The 16894-nt window shown below is 43.6% G+C and overlaps 1 protein-coding gene across 4 annotated transcripts in view; it reads right to left on the bottom strand.

The window, feature by feature from the left end:
- The window catches only part of DOCK4 (dedicator of cytokinesis 4), a 403168-nt gene that overhangs the window by 85131 nt on the left and 301143 nt on the right, over window positions 1-16894 (bottom strand). For all 4 annotated transcript variants that reach the window (XM_008162515.4, XM_042861791.2, XM_042861754.2 and 1 more), the window contains exon 27: window positions 5957-6051. In XM_008162515.4, coding sequence (XP_008160737.2) covers window positions 5957-6051 — 95 coding nt within the window. The remainder of the gene's footprint in view (window positions 1-5956; window positions 6052-16894) is intronic.

The raw sequence follows: 16894 nt of genomic DNA, 5'->3' as shown, positions 1-16894 counted from the left end.
TACAGAACAAGACAGTATCAAATGAGGGCTTTTATTGTATTCCATTGTTTAGTCATTACAAGTGACAGACATAAGAGACAAGATCTTTTCCATGTCCCTATTTCTGTCACATGACATTTGAAAAATATCTATTTCTCCTATTTTTATACTATTTCTCTCTTTTTGTTTGCAACTGTCTCAGTTTCTTAAATTTTGGAAGAGTTCACTCATATTTTGTGCCACCTATTCTCAAAGTGAAAATATGTCAGCAATTCTGGTGGTGCACATTTGGCAATTTTGCAAAGCTACTCAGTGATATTAGTCAGTGATGAGCATTCAAGCACTCAAGAATTGTAGCCGCTGTCATACAAAGGATGCTTGATCATAAATCATCATCTTTGGCTCCTTAAGTACAGAACACTCCTCCCTAAGCCTCTCTCTGTTTTTGATTTATAGCAGACAACATCCAACTAAGGATGACCTTATCTGAAAACACACATCAGATGCCACATCATTACTGACAAGATAGTGAAAAAAGAAAAATCTCACAGGAGCCAGGACAGCAAAATAAAAATATATCCCAATATGGCTCCCTCAGGATCAGAAGACCTAAGAAGCTTTTAATTAACAGAAGTTCTGCATGTGTAAAGAGGAAAAAAATAAATCAAAGACAGATATTTGTAATGTGCTATAGCTTCGCTATGTGTACACTTCTCCCCCAGTCTCAGACAATGTGGTTGCACACCTCTTCCTAAAAATACTAGATACAATTCAGACTTGACTCTGGGGACAGGAGGGTGAGAGAGGCTCCAGACACCAGTCCTCCAAGCACGTGCTTGGGGCGGCACCTGGAGGGGGGCGGCGCTCACCCGGGGAGAGCGGAGCCGCGGCGGACTCGCTACCCTCCCCTGGCACTCCAGCCGGCCAGGAAGAGCGGGGCCGTGGCCGGGCTCGCCGCCCTCCCACCGGCGCTCCGGTCGCCAGGGAGAGAGGAGCCGCGGCAGGCTCACCGCCCTCTCCCCGGCGCTCCGGTCGGCCAGGAAGAGCGGAGCCACCCTCCCCCGGCGCTCTGGCCGGCTGGGGAGAGCGGGCCCGCGGCTGGGCTCGCCACCCTCCCCCGGCACTCCAGCCGGCTGGGGAGAGCGGGGCCGTGGCCAGGCTCGCCGCCCTCCCCGTCGCGCTCCCCGCCGGGGGGGCAGGGGGAGGCTTTTTTGCCCAGTGCTTTTGGTGATCTGACTGCTGCTGAGGGAGTCTAGCCTACATCTTCCCTGGGAGCTGTTGCTTTTACCTCCTCCTTTACCTTCCCCCTTCCTACCACAAGCATACATAGATGAGGGAGGGCCTATTGAACTAGGAAGTGCCCCTTCCTCAAGTGATCCTAAGTCCCAACTGCTCACCTCTAGGAAGTTGATAGTCTGGAGCTTTCCTGACCTTGACCACATTCCTTATGTATTGTGCTGTCCTGGATGTATTCCCTAACCTGATGGATTGCTATCCATTGTTAGAATTTGGGGTCTGGTTGTGGCTGATCCTTCCATCACTTGGGCTTACGATCACCACAAACCGAGGGACTGAATCACTCTGGAGGGTAACTTCACTCTCCTTTGCTTCTGTTTGGAATGGTTTCAGGTCCTTTACGGGTATGTCTGCACTGCAACAGAGAAGTGGGTCTGCAGCACACTTAGATATACCCAATCGAGATACTTGCTAAAAAGGGCTAGCTCATGCCATTGTGGCTGAGTATAATCCCACCAAGGACCTTGAGTACATTCTCCAGCAGCTAGCCTGTACCACTGCCTATGCTACCACAGCTGCACTGCTAATTTTAGCGACATGACTTGATCAAAGGTAACTCAGGCGTGCCCATAAGTGCTGCAATCACACTTCCCAAATGTAAACATGCCCTAAGAGGAAACTCTGAAGTTCTCACCCCCATGGAATAATGAGACCAGAAGATCTACAAGCTAAAGCTGGATAAAATGACACTCAGAGTCACAGTAAGTGTCTGGAGCAAGAGATGAGTGAATCTTGTTGAACCCTTCCTGGAGAAGGAAAACAGAATCTTTGTCCTCCAGAACCATGTAGAGTTTCAGGGCTTGTTGCTTAAGGTCTTTCCCTCTGTTCCCAAGACTCCATAAAGTCTCTCTGAAGGAGGAGGACTTAAAAGAGATGGCAAATTCTATTTAGTTTTGGACAGGTAAGATCTGCCCTTGGAGTTAGCCAGAAAAAGAAAATGAGCAGGTTGTCTTGTGACGGCGGCCACCAACTTCCTCTCTATTGCTTCAAACATGTCTGGGGAAAGAACCTCTCGTGATTCAAGCACCCCTTGGTGCCAACTCGCACAGGGCATGCACAGGGTTTTACATGTATCCCCTAAGTCGGATACATGAATGTAAGGTGGCATGTAAGGTTCCTAGCAAGAGCTAGTAGCCCACTGTAACCATCATAACCATTGTAGCCCATCATAACCATTGTAGAATGTACTTACATATAATATGTAAGGAGCTATCTATCTCTACTAAAATTCTGTTGTTAAGGTCTTGGAGTTAAGGCAGATCACTAGGAGGTAACATGTCTCAGACATGTTCCTTTCACCTATCTCCCTGTCCAGGCGCACAATGTATGCCGCACAATGTATCCTATGTGCACATTAGCCAGAGCCTATATAAAAGATTGCAAAATCTACAAGAGAGAAAATCTACAGGAATAAACAATACAGCACAGGAGTGTCCTGTATACGAATAAAGACAAAGGACTGGATTGGTATATCTTGGGGGACAAAGAAACATACAGAGTCCTTCACCTGGGAGGCAAACTGACCGTGTACATGCCTCATGAAAGGGGGATCACAGCCAACCTGACTGCAAAGTGGTACAAAGATTTTTTGTGAGCGTTACTTTATACGACATGAGAGCATCCAGTTAACTAAGCCTAGGATCCCGAATGAATGTTATGATTTTATTTCATATGTAACCATTTCATTCCAATACTTCTACTTGGTACTACACCAGTCTCTTTGCTTAGTTAAGTAAATTTATACTCGATTACACTCTGAACCTATCGAAGTGCTGTGTGTGTTGAGGGAAGTGGTATCTGAAGTGGAATTAGTAAGCTGGGGTATTTCTTTCAGATCTGAGAATTCTGCAAATGTCCAGTGGACCAGACGCTGGATGCTCCAGAGAGACATTCAGAGGGCTTGAGGGTGAGAGTGTGCCAATTGCTAACTTGTAGTGTGACAGTGTGGACTGTAGCCTACTGTGGAGTGGTTAGGTTGCCCATGGCAAGTGGAGTTGGGGATCTGACCCATGGCAGTGTTCCTCACGCTAAGGGCAGGTGATAGTAAGGAAACTCACAACCCTGGATTCCCCTGGGAAGCACCACAACCTCTCTCCTACTTTTCCAGTTTCGGGTTATCAGGATCCAAAACAAAGAGTTTCCCTTCTTCAGGGGAGGAACCACAGTTTATGGAAGAAAAATTAGGCTCTGGAGTGCTTTTGAGCTTTATTCTGGTGGATTGGGGGGATGGTGGTTTGTTTTTTTGGCCTTTTCGTTTACTTTTGCTTATAGTGGAGATGGCGTTCATTAATGGAGAACCAGCCTCTTTTCTTGTCTGATGTTTCCTTTTGTGTCTTAGCCACTTGGTACCACTCCCTATCCAATATATAATTGGTGAAGTACAAGGGAACATCCCTTAGAGAACCCAGATTTTCCTTCTGGAAAGAAGGGAATCAGAAAAGATGCCAGATTTCTCAACAATTATGCTCATAAGAACCTGGGCTAGCATCTTGTAGTTCTTCCCATTAGAGGTGAATTGGAATAATGAGTTCAGGAAGAGTCCTAGATCAGCGAGAACAGCTGGGTTTGCTGAACCACAGGAGCTAAAAAGGATTGCCCCACAACTCCAGAGGCATCTCTGTAGTGATCTCATCTGCTGTGTGGGGATGTTAGAGCCTTAGAATATCACCCAACCCTCAGTCCCTTCCCCTGACTCAGGAAGGTGCTCCGGTTGTAAACAATTGTGGCTCAGCTACTCTTCTGTGGCTCCTTGCAGGAAGAGAAGTTCTTAGCTGTGGGCTTTCCCTGGGGCCCTGCTCCGTATGACTAATAAATGGAGAGGAGTTCAGCAGGTGGTTCCAATTAGGTTAAAAAGCCCCAGATGTGTTGGTTTCCTAAGGCAGAGCAGAGAGTGGGGGCTCACTGCTGCCCTCAAAAGCAGGTATAAAAGATAGGATTGCAATGAATAGGGTTGGAATGATGAATCTCCACTTTGACTGCCCTGTCAGAGGCACAACAGTGTAAAGGGCCTGGCCAACATCCCCCACCCCCCAGTTTTGCAGACAAGCCAGAGCTGCCTCTGGTATTTACAGTAAGAGAGGTGCAGGTCATTATTATCAGAATGGTGGAGAGGCCACGATCCAGAAACCCCTTTCTTCAGGAATATTTTTCTCTTCACAAATCGCCATATGATATAGCATCAAAGTGAATTTTTATCTCCCTTAATATCTCTCATGGAATCAATTCCCAGTATAAGCTATTATCATCATTCCAGTATCTATCTTGTTTGGTGATGGAGCTGGGCACATGGTTCCCACCTAGGCAGTCATCAATGGCATGATGTGAATTCAGTAACAGCAATGCTTGATGCTAACTAGGATAATGGTGGGGCCAAGAGCCTCCCCGCAGAGTTCAAAGACTTCACCTTTAGCCGATCTGATCATCGTCAATCTGGGGAATGAATGTCAAGGTCACTCTTAAATCTCAGTCTTCTACATGTCAGCTGTTGCCAAGCCATCTGACAACCCAGCTGTTTCTGAAATATGTAACACTTTCTTATACTACATTCTCATTTTGAAGGTTCTTGTGTTTTTCTCTTTCACGTTTCTCGATTTATTTCCTCAGCATGATTACTCAGCCATATGTTCTCTCTCTCAGCCTCATCTTTCTTATACCTCACGAAGAAATAAATGATCACATCCATTCCTTGATTATTAGCATTTCTCACTGAAATTTAAACTCAGCAAGATGAGGAGAATTAAATCAGGTGAGAAAAATAAGTGAGGGAAAATGTTTGCCTCCTAATTCACAAGGAAGCTTGACAAATGCTCACACACAGACACACAGTCATGGGACACCATGTATTGCTGAATTGAGCCATAATAGGCAGGGACTGTTACAGAGTTTGTACAGCATCATTGGAGCCTACAGACACTGCCACAATAAAAATAAGTAACAATAACAATAATGATAATGGCTTAATTCCTGTCAGGTGTCACCCTTGGGATTATAAACAAAACGTTTAGCTGTTTAGTGATCTTGGTGAAATTAGTTTGGTGGTTTCAGTCCAGCTGCCAGTGATCAGTATTCACATCAGAAAAACTGGCATGCTGTTGGCAGTCTCTTAGGCACAAGAACTGAATAAGCAAAGAGGTGGCTTCATTACAGTCATTGAGGCACATTGGCAGGGCAGTGGATGGAAGCCTGCACTACGACTGCTGCACCTCTACCTGTTTTGTGAATAGAGAAGATCAATTTGGGCACTTTTCACAAGCCCTATTTTTTTTTAAATGTTCTTGCAACAGTTTGATTTCCTTTTGGGAACAAGCAGATCTGAATCATTACCAACTTATTATTTTAATAAACAGTTATTTAGATGAAGTTCTGTAATAATTTGCCATTTGCAACTTGGAAAAAAGAGATGGTAATTATTAACAACTGCCTTTCTATAAACATATTGAAATGGGCTCCAGGTTATAAAGAGTTGATTAAAATTAATCATCAGCAGTATAAAGGATACCAGTTAGGTCATGTAACAATTAACTAACTGAAAGGATCAGGAGAATTATAAAAAATATTTTGTGTCCATCGAATATTGTAAATGGAAAGATTTAAAGGAAATTTTGCATATTTATTATATATAGCACACAAGTATATTCACTCCTCTCAAATATTAATTATACTGTATTTAAAAATGTCTTACTTGTTAGCAACCAAACGCATCACAGTCCAGTCTTTTGGAAACATCTCAGGTCGTATGAGTATTCGAAACACAGTAAAAATTTGCAGCAGGAAATCCTAGGGAAGAAAGAGAGGAAACCTCACTATTTTTTTTGTTTAAAATAAAGGAAAAATGAACTCAAAAAATATTTTCATAACCACGATAAAAGCAATTACAGAAAAGAGCAGAACCACAAACATTGTGACAGTTGTTTCCAGGAGTACTGTTTTTCCACACTTTTTTATTTGCTTCCCAAGGAAACGTCAATAAATTGTTAACTCACTTTCCCCACAAATAGGGAAAATGATTTAATGTGTTATTTGAGTGACAATGACATACTGAAGGGAGAAATCTCAAAGATACTCCAAGTTTCCCACACATACATTTCCACTGAGGTGCTCCCAAGAGCACTTTGCAAGCCAAAGCAACATTTCCTGAGTATTACAGAGATCTTAATGCCTCCGTGATCATGTCCATTTTTCATCACTCCTAAAATGTATAAGCAAATCTCCACTGTATGCAACAGGAGGTCAGAAACAGAGGGGACACACTTATAGGACTGGGCAATAGTGATGACTAGGCCAGAGACTTTTAACCCCAGCTATCTTGCTTTAGGCAGGTCAATTATCCTCTCTGCCTCATTCTTCTCATTTGTAAAAATAGCTAATGTTTGTAATGTTTGTAAACTGCTTTGAGGATACAAAGCACCATTTCTGAGCTGAGTAATCTCAAATAATTTAAATCAGTGAGATAAGTGAAATGACAAAATTAAACAGCCACAGTAGAGAGTCTTTCAAATCTTTATAAATAAAAAATTCCTGGACAGGCATTACTTCCAATAGACCATTCTTATTTCATTTAACATTCTCCGTATTTTTCTAGTACGCAAAGTGAGCATCACATCATGAAAAATGTGATGCGAGGGATATTATTAGCTGAACAGAATCAATGCAGCACATGACCTTGAAACAAGCCTATCTCAACTGTATTGAATTAGCTCCCTACATAGATTTGATGCAGATACAAGCTGAGGATAGCCAATAGTTCTGAATGCCCAGATGTATCCTTCAAACCCAATATTTACTGAATTGTAGGTGATGGACATTGCCTGATGCTGAGATGGTTCCTGAAAGAAGCACTGTAAAGGGGAGTAGAGCAGCTAAGGATGACTTTCAAGATGCCAGTGCACAACAAGCTGGAAGCAGATTACATGGACCAGACTTTTTCCCCCACAGCAGCATGCTGAAAACAATCTCTGTGTTTATAGTAGGGAGGGCATCATTTGTCATGGATGCCAGGCTAGCTGCATTGCTGCCCCTTCTTGGGTCTCTCTGAATGCACCCCTCAAAGAGGTCAGACCTTGGGCTTTTAGCTCTCTGAATTTATCCACTCTCAGAGTAGGACACTGGTTATAGCCTCTTGATACTAATCATATCTAATTCAGCAAGTCCAACTGGGGATGGGTCCTGCAAGGGTTTCTCTATGGGATTTTGTGATATCATATGTTTGCAGTGAGACAGAAATGGCTTCTTCAGAACAAAACCTGATTTATTTTGCCCAAAAGACACACAATGCTTCGGGAACTATATTTACAATGATAGAGACCTGCATGCATATTCTCCTCCCTAAGCTTAGCCCCTCTGCATAGACAGAGAGATCAGAGGGGTCTGGCTTATTCCTCATCTCTGAATTGGGAGAAACAGCCTGCACTGCTTGCAGCCTTTTCCCTCTGTTTGTATCTCAGCCCTGGTCTACACTAGGGCTGAGTTTAGGTCGAATTTAGCAGCGTTAGGTCAATTTAACCCTGCACCCGTCACACGACCAAGCCTGTTTTGTAGACTTAAAGGGCTCTTAAAATCGATTTCTGTACTCCTCCACGGCGAGGGGTTTAGCGCTAAAATCGACCTCGCTTCTCCCCAGCAGCCAGGAACTGTTCAGTACCCCGTAGCCAATACCCTCCCAAGGCGGGCTCCCGGACCATGAAGCCAGAGAAGGCATCTCTGTTGAGTGTACCTTTGTAAATATAATACAGGGTTTAAAAGCAAGCGTGTTTAATGATTAATTTGCCCTGAAGACTTGGGATATATTCGCGGCCAGTATAGCTACTGGAAAAGTCTGTTAACATGTCGGGATGGAGTGGAACCTCTCCTGGAGGTACTCTAAAAGCCTTTGCAGAAGATTTCTGGGGAGGGCAGCCTTATTCTGTCCTCCATGGTAGGCCACAAGCCAATAGCAAGTAGTCTGGAATCGTTGCAGAACAAAGCATTGCAGCGAATGGGCCCGGGCTTTGGTGGCATTCAAGTAACATCCGTTCTTTATCTCTCTGTGTTAGCCTCAGGAGAGTGATATCATTCTTGGTCACCTGGTTAAAATACGTGAAATTTGTTTAAGGGAACATTCAGAGGTGCCCGTTCCTGCTAGGCTGTTTGCCTTTGGCTGAAAAGAAATCATCCCCGCTGTTATCCATGCGGTAGCGGGAGGCCTGTTCATGCTGAGCTGTTTGTGTTTGGCTGACAGGGATCTTCCCTGATACTAGCCACGCGGTGGGGGATGGTGGTGAAGCGATCATTCCAGAGAATTGGGGTGGGGGTGTTGGGTTGTGCTGCACGTTCACCCTAATACCACAGGCCCTCCTTTTAAATGGCCAACCCAACGGGCTTTGCTTGGTATGGGAAAGGAGGGCGCTGCTGTTTGAAACCATTCCCACATGTTATGAAGGTTGAAGAAGCCGAAACCCTGTGCCTTACCATGGCTGCCTGCAAGCTGAATTCTGTTGCCCAGCCGAGCGTATGTGATGTCTCACACCAAACTGTCAGGCACTCAACATAAAAGGCAAAATGCGACCTTGTACCAAAAGCACATGTGCTATGTAATGTGAATTGCCTGGTTCAGTGTGAAATAGTTTTCCCTTTGTTCTCTAAAATGAGAAATTTTAAATACTACTCTCCCTTTTTTTCCCTCCCGCAGCTGCAAATGTTTCCACACTCCCCCTATCATCTCCATCCTAGAGGCTCGCGCAGAATAGAAGGCGAAAAAACGCACTCACGACGACATGTTCTCAGAGCTCATGCACACTGAAAGAGCTCAGCAGAATGTGTGGAGGCAAACAAGGCAGAGTCTAGGAAAGCGTTAAATGAACGCGATGAGAGGAGGGAGGAGCACGATGAGAGGAGGCAGAATGCAATGCTGAGGCTAATGGGGGAGCAAATTGACATGCTCAGGCGTCTGGTGGAGCTGCAGGAAAGGGAGCAGGAGCACAGACCGCCGCTGCAGCCCCTGTATAACCACCTGCCCTCCTCCCCAAGTTCCGTATCCTCCTCACCCAGATGCCCAGGAACGCTGGGGGAGGAGAGGAGGCTATGGGCACCAGGGCCGGCTCCAGGCACCAGCTTGGCAAGCAGGTGCTTGGGGCGGCCACTCCGGAGAGGGGCGGCAGGTCCAGCTATTCGGCGGCAATTCAGCGGACGGTCCCTCACTCCCGCTCCAAGCGAAGGACCTTCCGCCGAATTGCTGCCGCAGATCACGATCGCGGCTTTTTTTTTTTGGTTGCTTGGGGCAGCCAAAACCCTGGAGCCGGCCCTGATGGGCACCCAGCCACTCCACCCCAGAGGATTGCCCAAGCAACAGAAAGCTCTCATTCAATAAGTTTTGAACTGTAGTGCGGCCTTGTCCTTCCCTCCTCCCCTCATCCACCACCCTACCTGGTGCTTCCCTCCTCACCCACCCCTCCCGGGCTACCTTGCAAGTTTCCCCCCTATTTGTGTGTTGAATTAATAATGAATGCTTGATTTTGAAACAATAATGACTTTATTGCCTCTGAAAGTGGTGATTGACATGGGGAGATTGGTTGGCTTACAGGGAAGTAGAGTCAACCAAGGGGGCGGGTTTTCATCAAGGAGAAACAGAGCTGTCACACCGTAGCCTGGCCAGTCATGAAACTGGTTTTCAAAGCTTCTTTGATGCACAGGGCTCACAGCTGTGCTCTTCTAATTGCCCTGGTGTCTGGCTGCGCGTAATCGGCTGCCAGGCGATTTGCCTCAACCTCACACCCCGCCATAAATGTCTCCCCCTTACTGTCACTGATATTGTTGAGCACACAGCAAGCAGCAATAACAATGGGAACATTGGTTTTGCTGAGGTTTAACCTAGTCAGTAAACTGCACCAGCGAGCTTTTATATGTCCAAATGCACATTCTACCACCATTCTGCACTAGCTCTACCTATAGTTGAACAGTTCCTGACTACTGTCCAGGGTGCCTGTATATAGCTTCATGAGCCATGGCATTAAGGGGTAGGCTGGGTCCCCAAGGATAACTATATGCATTTCAACATCCCCAACAGTAATTTTCTGGTCTGGGAAGTAAGTCCCTTCCTGCAGCTGTTCAAACAGACCAGAATTCCTGAAGATGTGAGTGTCATGCACCCTTCCCAGCCATCCCACATTGATGTCGGTGAAACGTCCCTTGTGATCCACCAGTGCTTGCAGCACCATTGAAAAGTACCCCTTGCAGTTTATGTACTGGTTGGCAAGGTGGTCCGGTGCCAAGATAGGGATATCTATTCCGTCTATCGCCCCACCACAGTTAGGGACTCCCATTGCAGCAAAGCCATCCACTATGACCTGCACATTTCCCAGAGTCACTGCCCTTGATAGCAGCAGCTCAGTGATTACGTTGGCTACTTGGATCACAGCCCCCACAGTAGATTTACCCACTCCAAATTGATTCCCAACTGACCGGTAGCAATCTGGCGTAGCAAGCTTCCACAGGGCTATTGCCACTTGTTTCTCAACTGTGAGGACTGCTCTCATCTTAATATTCTTGCGCTTCAGGGCAGGGGAAAGCAAGTCACAAAGTTCCATGAAAGTGCCCTTACGCATGCAAAAGTTTTGCAGCCACTGGGAATCATCCCAGACCTGCAACACTATGCGGTGCCACCAGTCTGTGCTTGTTTCCCGGGCCCAGAATCGGCGTTCCTCAGCAGGAACCTGCCCCATTACCACCATGATGTCTAAATTTCTAGGGCCCGTGCTTTGATAGAAGTCTGTGTCCATGTCCTCATCACTATCATGATCGCGCTGTCGTCGCCTCCTCGCCTGCTTTTGCAGGTTCTGCACATACTGCAGGATAATGCGCGAGTTGTTTACAATGCTCACAGCAGCAGCGGTGAGCTGAGTGGGCTCCATGCTTGCTGTGGTATGGCGTCTGCAGGAGAGCAGAGTTGCAGCGGAAGCATGGATGATGACGGATGCCACGAGAATAGATATTTACACAGAACGACGAGAGGACCTGCGAGGTGGATTCATAGCACCAGGAGAACGGTGCATGACGACGGTTAGCAGTCCTACTGCACCGTCTGCTGACAGCAGCACCCAGGACACAACAGCAGCGGTGATGGTGAGCTGAGCTTAGCAGGCTTCATGCTTGCCGTGGTACAGCGTCTTCACGAAAAAAAGGTGTGAAACGATTATCTACCATTGTTTTCACGGAGGGAGGGGCGACTGACGACATGTAACCCAAACCATCCGCAACAATGGTTTTGCCCCATCAGGCATTGGGAGCTTAACTCAGAATTCCAATGGGCGGCGGAGACTGCGGGAACTGTGGGATAGCTCCCCACAGTGCACCGCTCCGTAAGTCGATGCTAGCCACACTAGTGAGGACACACTCCTCTGACTTAATGGGTTTAGTGGGGACATACGCAATCGACTGTATAAAAGCGATTTCTAAAAATCGACGTCTATAAAATTGACCTAATTTCGTAGTGTAGACATACCCTCAGTCAGACTGGCAGCCTTTTCACTGATACATCCTAGCCAGTCTCTCAGATCATCCAAAAAATCCCTCCCTTTTCTAGGGTCTTTGAGGAGCTAGGTTTCCTGATGCCAGGCTTAGCCTTGGGAAGAATAAAGATGGATTGAGCCAGCTAGGTGAATTTTCCCACCAATTGATGGCCCAGCCATTCGTATCTTAATTCCTGTGAAGCTGTGTATGTGAGGTTGATTTATCCCTTTCACTGTTTTACTTTCCTGCCAGCTTCTGTAACAACCTCTTTACAGCCTTCTTTGATACAGCTCTCTGTATTCAGTCATACAGCATGGAAAACAGAGTCACTCATAATATTCATAAAATATAATATAGATATTTCCTAGTTTGTCACACCGCTTCTGGTCAAAATTTGTTCAATGCAGTTTTTCTCTCTAAATATGATTAAGTTAACAACAAAAATCCCACCCTAAAACAAACAAACAAATCAAAAACAAAACAAAAAAGTCACACAAGCCTTGGATTTCAAGGGGTCTTAAAACAACTATACTTTTAGATACCTTGATTACAATCTGGGTAAACTACACCAGAACAATTATTTTCTAAATTGTGTAATTTTAACAGAAAAAACAAGAATATTGCAAATCTGTTTCATAAACCCAGTGACAAATTATATGAAAACAAAACGTGCATTTGAGGTGCCCGATACAGTAATTAAAGTTGTATAGAAATTTGCAGTTGTGATTTTATACAAATGCAATTATTTTGTATTTTTTATACAGACACAGACACACACACACGTAATTAAGGTTGTAAATTTGCAGCTATGATTTATATATATGTAAAGCACAATTGCAAATGTCCAAACAACCTTAATTACGGGGCACCTTAAATATATGCGTGTGTGTGTGTATATATATATATATATATATATATATATATATATATATATATATATAGCTATGAATTATTCTGGCTCTATATAAGTGGGAGAAAGGTGAAGCAAGGGGAGAGGAGAAGGAGGAGAGAAACATTTTCCAAAACTGAGCTTTTTGTAATATTTGCTGATAGACTGTAATGTCTTCAAGAGAGTAAATAATCCATAGATAATTTTTATTTTATTTTATTTTATTTCTTAGAAATCATACAGTGTTTGGTGTTTAGGTTTTTTTTATTTTGATAACACATTTACCCAAGGATCCATTACAATTTTGTGAGCAAATGGACATGTACATGTATAAATTTAGTTACAGTTCAATTATTGCTGTTTTACTATCTGGGGCATTAGTTTGCTAGAATCCATCCATATGTCAGCACTACTCCTCCCCAAATACTCAGTGCCAAGCAGTTTAACTCTATAATCACTTTAAAATAAATTCCATAGCACATTTTTTGTCAGAATTATGCCTCCAGGTGACATAGGATAGAATTGTATGATGGAATTGCTCATTTCTGTTTCATGGTCCCTATATTCCAAAATCCTCATGAGGCATTACTAACAGGTACTACTCGCTGCAAATCAATTTCATAATCTGGAATTCCAAATACACTTGCTTTTCCATAAGCTATTGTCTCACACAGCTGTACCAGCCCCAGTGAACACATCATAATGATTCAGGAACAGATTTTAACATTTAAAAAGCATTTCAGCTGGCAGTATAACTGCAGTAACGTTTGGTTGGTTGGAGTATAGTTCTAATTAATGTCTCATATATCTCAGATTTTAATTGGCAGCATGGGAATACTTTCTCCTTTTTCTATGCTCCAGGCAACCAAACACAGTCTTTTAATAATCCTAACTGAAATGTATATAAACTCTTCCATATTTTACTGCAAGATTCAAGCCACTTCACAAACGTGACATTTTGTGCTATTTCTTCCAGCAGCAGTATTCTTTTGTGCCAACAAATGGAATATGTGTACTACTGTGCTTCAATAGTGAAGGTTGTTTGTTGATTTCTTCCACAAGTGCTTTTGAACTTTCAGCCATATAGTCTTCTTACATGGAAGAAACCTCCCCAAACTAGGGAAGCACAGAACTCAAAGCCTATAGGCTAAGGGGGGTAAATTGGCTTTAAACCACTTTTGCACCCTTCCAACCCTGGGCTGCTCTAGGGGCTAAAGCGTGGCTGTCCTATAGGTAGGGTGACCAGATAGCAGGGGATGGGGGATCATAGGTGCCTATATAAGAAAAAGCCCCCAAAATCAGGACTGTCCCTATAAAATCGGGACATCTGGTCACCCTATCTATAAGCCACAATACTACATCCTGCATCCCTATCCTTGACATGCCACTCCTTCCCCCAGTCCAGCCCTCTGCACTTGGGCTTGTGATGGGGTACTTGGAAGGCAGTCTGAGAACTGTCTTCCACAGTGCCTGTGCTGGGGATAATCCTCCCCAGATTGCAATTGGGACTTTTAAGACCCCTTTACACCACTCCAGCCCTCTTACCTATTGTGTAAGGTAAGAGGGCAAGGATGAAGATCTCACCAGTAATCTGTAAAATTACTATCCTGTCCTCCTTCAAATCTCTCCTGCAGACTCACTCTGTCACTTTGTCCACGGTAAACTATGAATTGATAAAAAGAACAAAGAATCCCGTGGCACCTTATAGACTAACAAATGTATTGGAGCATAAGCTTTTGTGGGTGAATACATGTGTCTGACGAAGTGGGTATTCACCCACAAAAGCTTATGCGCCAATACACTTGTTAGTCTATAAGGTGCCACAGGACTCTTTGTTGCTTTTTACAGATCCAGACTAACACGGCTACCCCTCTGATACGATGAATTGATAAAGGTTAGGTAGATAGCCAGCAGAGACTTCTGATCTGTGCACATAGCTTGCTTTTGTTAGTGCTCGTATTGCGGTTTCCTATTCCCCCTCCTCCTCCTCTTTCCCACTCCTTTTTAGTTTTTGTAATTCCCACTGTTCCATTTCATCTTAAATTAGATTTGAGCTCTTTGGGGCAGGGAATGTCCTTTCACAATAGTGCTCTGAACCTGCCCCTATGCATTATTATAAAATATATACATTAAAAGTTATATAAGATTAGTTTGTACTTACTGGTGTCCTTCCTCCCTGCCCTCTCCCCGCCCCCCAAGAAAAAGAAAGCAGTAGCTCTGCTACTATAAAATTATACTGAAAGGTAAAAAAAATGACATACATAATCTTAATTATATATACTTGAAAGTGATGCTACCAAATGAAATTGCATCAATTTCAAAAACTGAGTTAAATGGAATTTCAAGTGCTATATTTCTGTCCTTGAATCCTTTGTAATTTTCTTTCTTGTCATTTTACAGCCTCGTTTCCTTTCAAAATATATTTTTTTCCTTTTCCCTGTTGCAAGGTGAAAGAACCACAAACAACTTGGAGCACTGACTAAAATGAAACAGTAACTATATTCAAAGCACTGTCAAGTACACCAACTAAACCAAAGAAACGTAGGAAATATTTGTCTATATACACATCTCTTTCAGTTACAACAATCTGAGGTATTACTTGTAGCTGTATTAGATAAAAAAAGATTAGATACAAATGTTACTTTTAAATTGATGGTTTCCTTTAAATTATTTTGGGTGTTATGTAGTAATTAATGAACTCTGCAGAGAATCTTTAGTAGAGCTAGGTGAATATTGTAAACAAAATTACCATTAAAAATGAAATTCCAAATTCCACTTTGATAGTACCAGCAACACCGTTAGTGCCCTTTTCACAAGTGAATTTTTGTTTGCACAAGCATTTTTGAAAACAGAAAATGTCATAAATATTGTGCAAATGTATTCATGCAAATGTTCGTACTGCAAGTGTTCATATGGTCACCTTGGAAATCAGTAGTTTAGGCGACCAATCATTCAGCAGAAATAGCAAATTACAAAGACAGAATACTCAAAGCAATATTCACAGTGAAAGCAATATAAAGTCTGGAATATGTTTACATAAGCCATTTATAAACTCCCAAGCTCTCTAGGTTTTCAAATTACCTTAGAAGAGCACACTGCTCAAATACCTGGCCAAGGTGCCAATGAATTGGTACCACAATGCGATCATCTGATGTCTACTACCATTGATGTCTTGGCCAAGCCACCCACTCCCCACAAAATACATCAGAGTGACTGTATCAGTCTCCAGCTGTTATGAGAGAACTGGATTTTATGTAACCCGCATCCATCTTGTGCACTTACCCACCATAAACTGGAAGTGAGGACACCACGTAGCAAGAAAGAATTTGACCTTGCTTAGGCAGCCAAAGACATCTGCACAGCTGCAGTGTTACTAACAAGGATAGCTGACCTTAGTCTGGGTGCCTGTGTTTGCAAATTTCTTGCGAGCTGTTTTGCTGATAAGTAAAAATTATGAGTTCTTTGCTGCTGTTAGGGAAATTGTTAGCTTATTACAAGTTATTTTGAGTTATGTGCTTTCTTTGGAGAAACCTATAAAGAGTTTAGTTAGTGTGTGCACTTTGGAGAAGCCTCGGAGAAGCTTAGATTTCTACGAGCAAGATGACACTGAAATTTATCTCTCTAGCAGCGAGGAGGAAGGCTGGCCACTGGAAACTTGCTGCTGTCACTCAACACCACCTCAGATTTTGGGTAACTATATTTTGAGGTGCTCTAGACTATTGCTATTTTAGATGTGTGCTTTGTATTCAATAAAAACAAGGATTTTGGGGTGGAAGTACTCTTGTGTGCACCAATCATTTATCAGACAGAGGTGCTGTGTCCCCCTCTGATTTATTTCTGGACACCATCTGGAAAATAGAGAATAGTTCATCAATCATCATCACTCCCATAACCGCATTGGTCATTGGGGAGCCATCATTGATGAGCAATCAACCAATTGTCTCCACCCCGACGATTGTGTGTCAGTGCTTGAGTCTCTGTGAAGTCCATTCCTGTCCACTCTTTTATGTTGTCAATCCATCTCTTCTTCTGTCTACCTCTTCTTCTCTTCCCCTGTATTGTCCCTTGGAGGATGATCTTGGATAGGCCAGATGTGTTGCATTTGTTACATGGCTGTTACCACTTCAGCTTGTGCTTCTTCAAGGTCATCAGGAGGTCTTCATATGACCCAGCGCATTGGGTGATGATGTTGTGGACCTCTTCATTAGTGATGTGGTTGAAGTTGGAGATGTTCAGGATTTTATGAAA

This window comes from Chrysemys picta, chromosome 1 (genome assembly GCF_011386835.1).
Source record: "Chrysemys picta bellii isolate R12L10 chromosome 1, ASM1138683v2, whole genome shotgun sequence".
Lineage (NCBI taxonomy): Eukaryota > Metazoa > Chordata > Testudines > Emydidae > Chrysemys > Chrysemys picta.
Note: the sequence above shows the minus strand (reverse complement) of the source record. Positions and strands in the feature narration are given on the sequence as shown.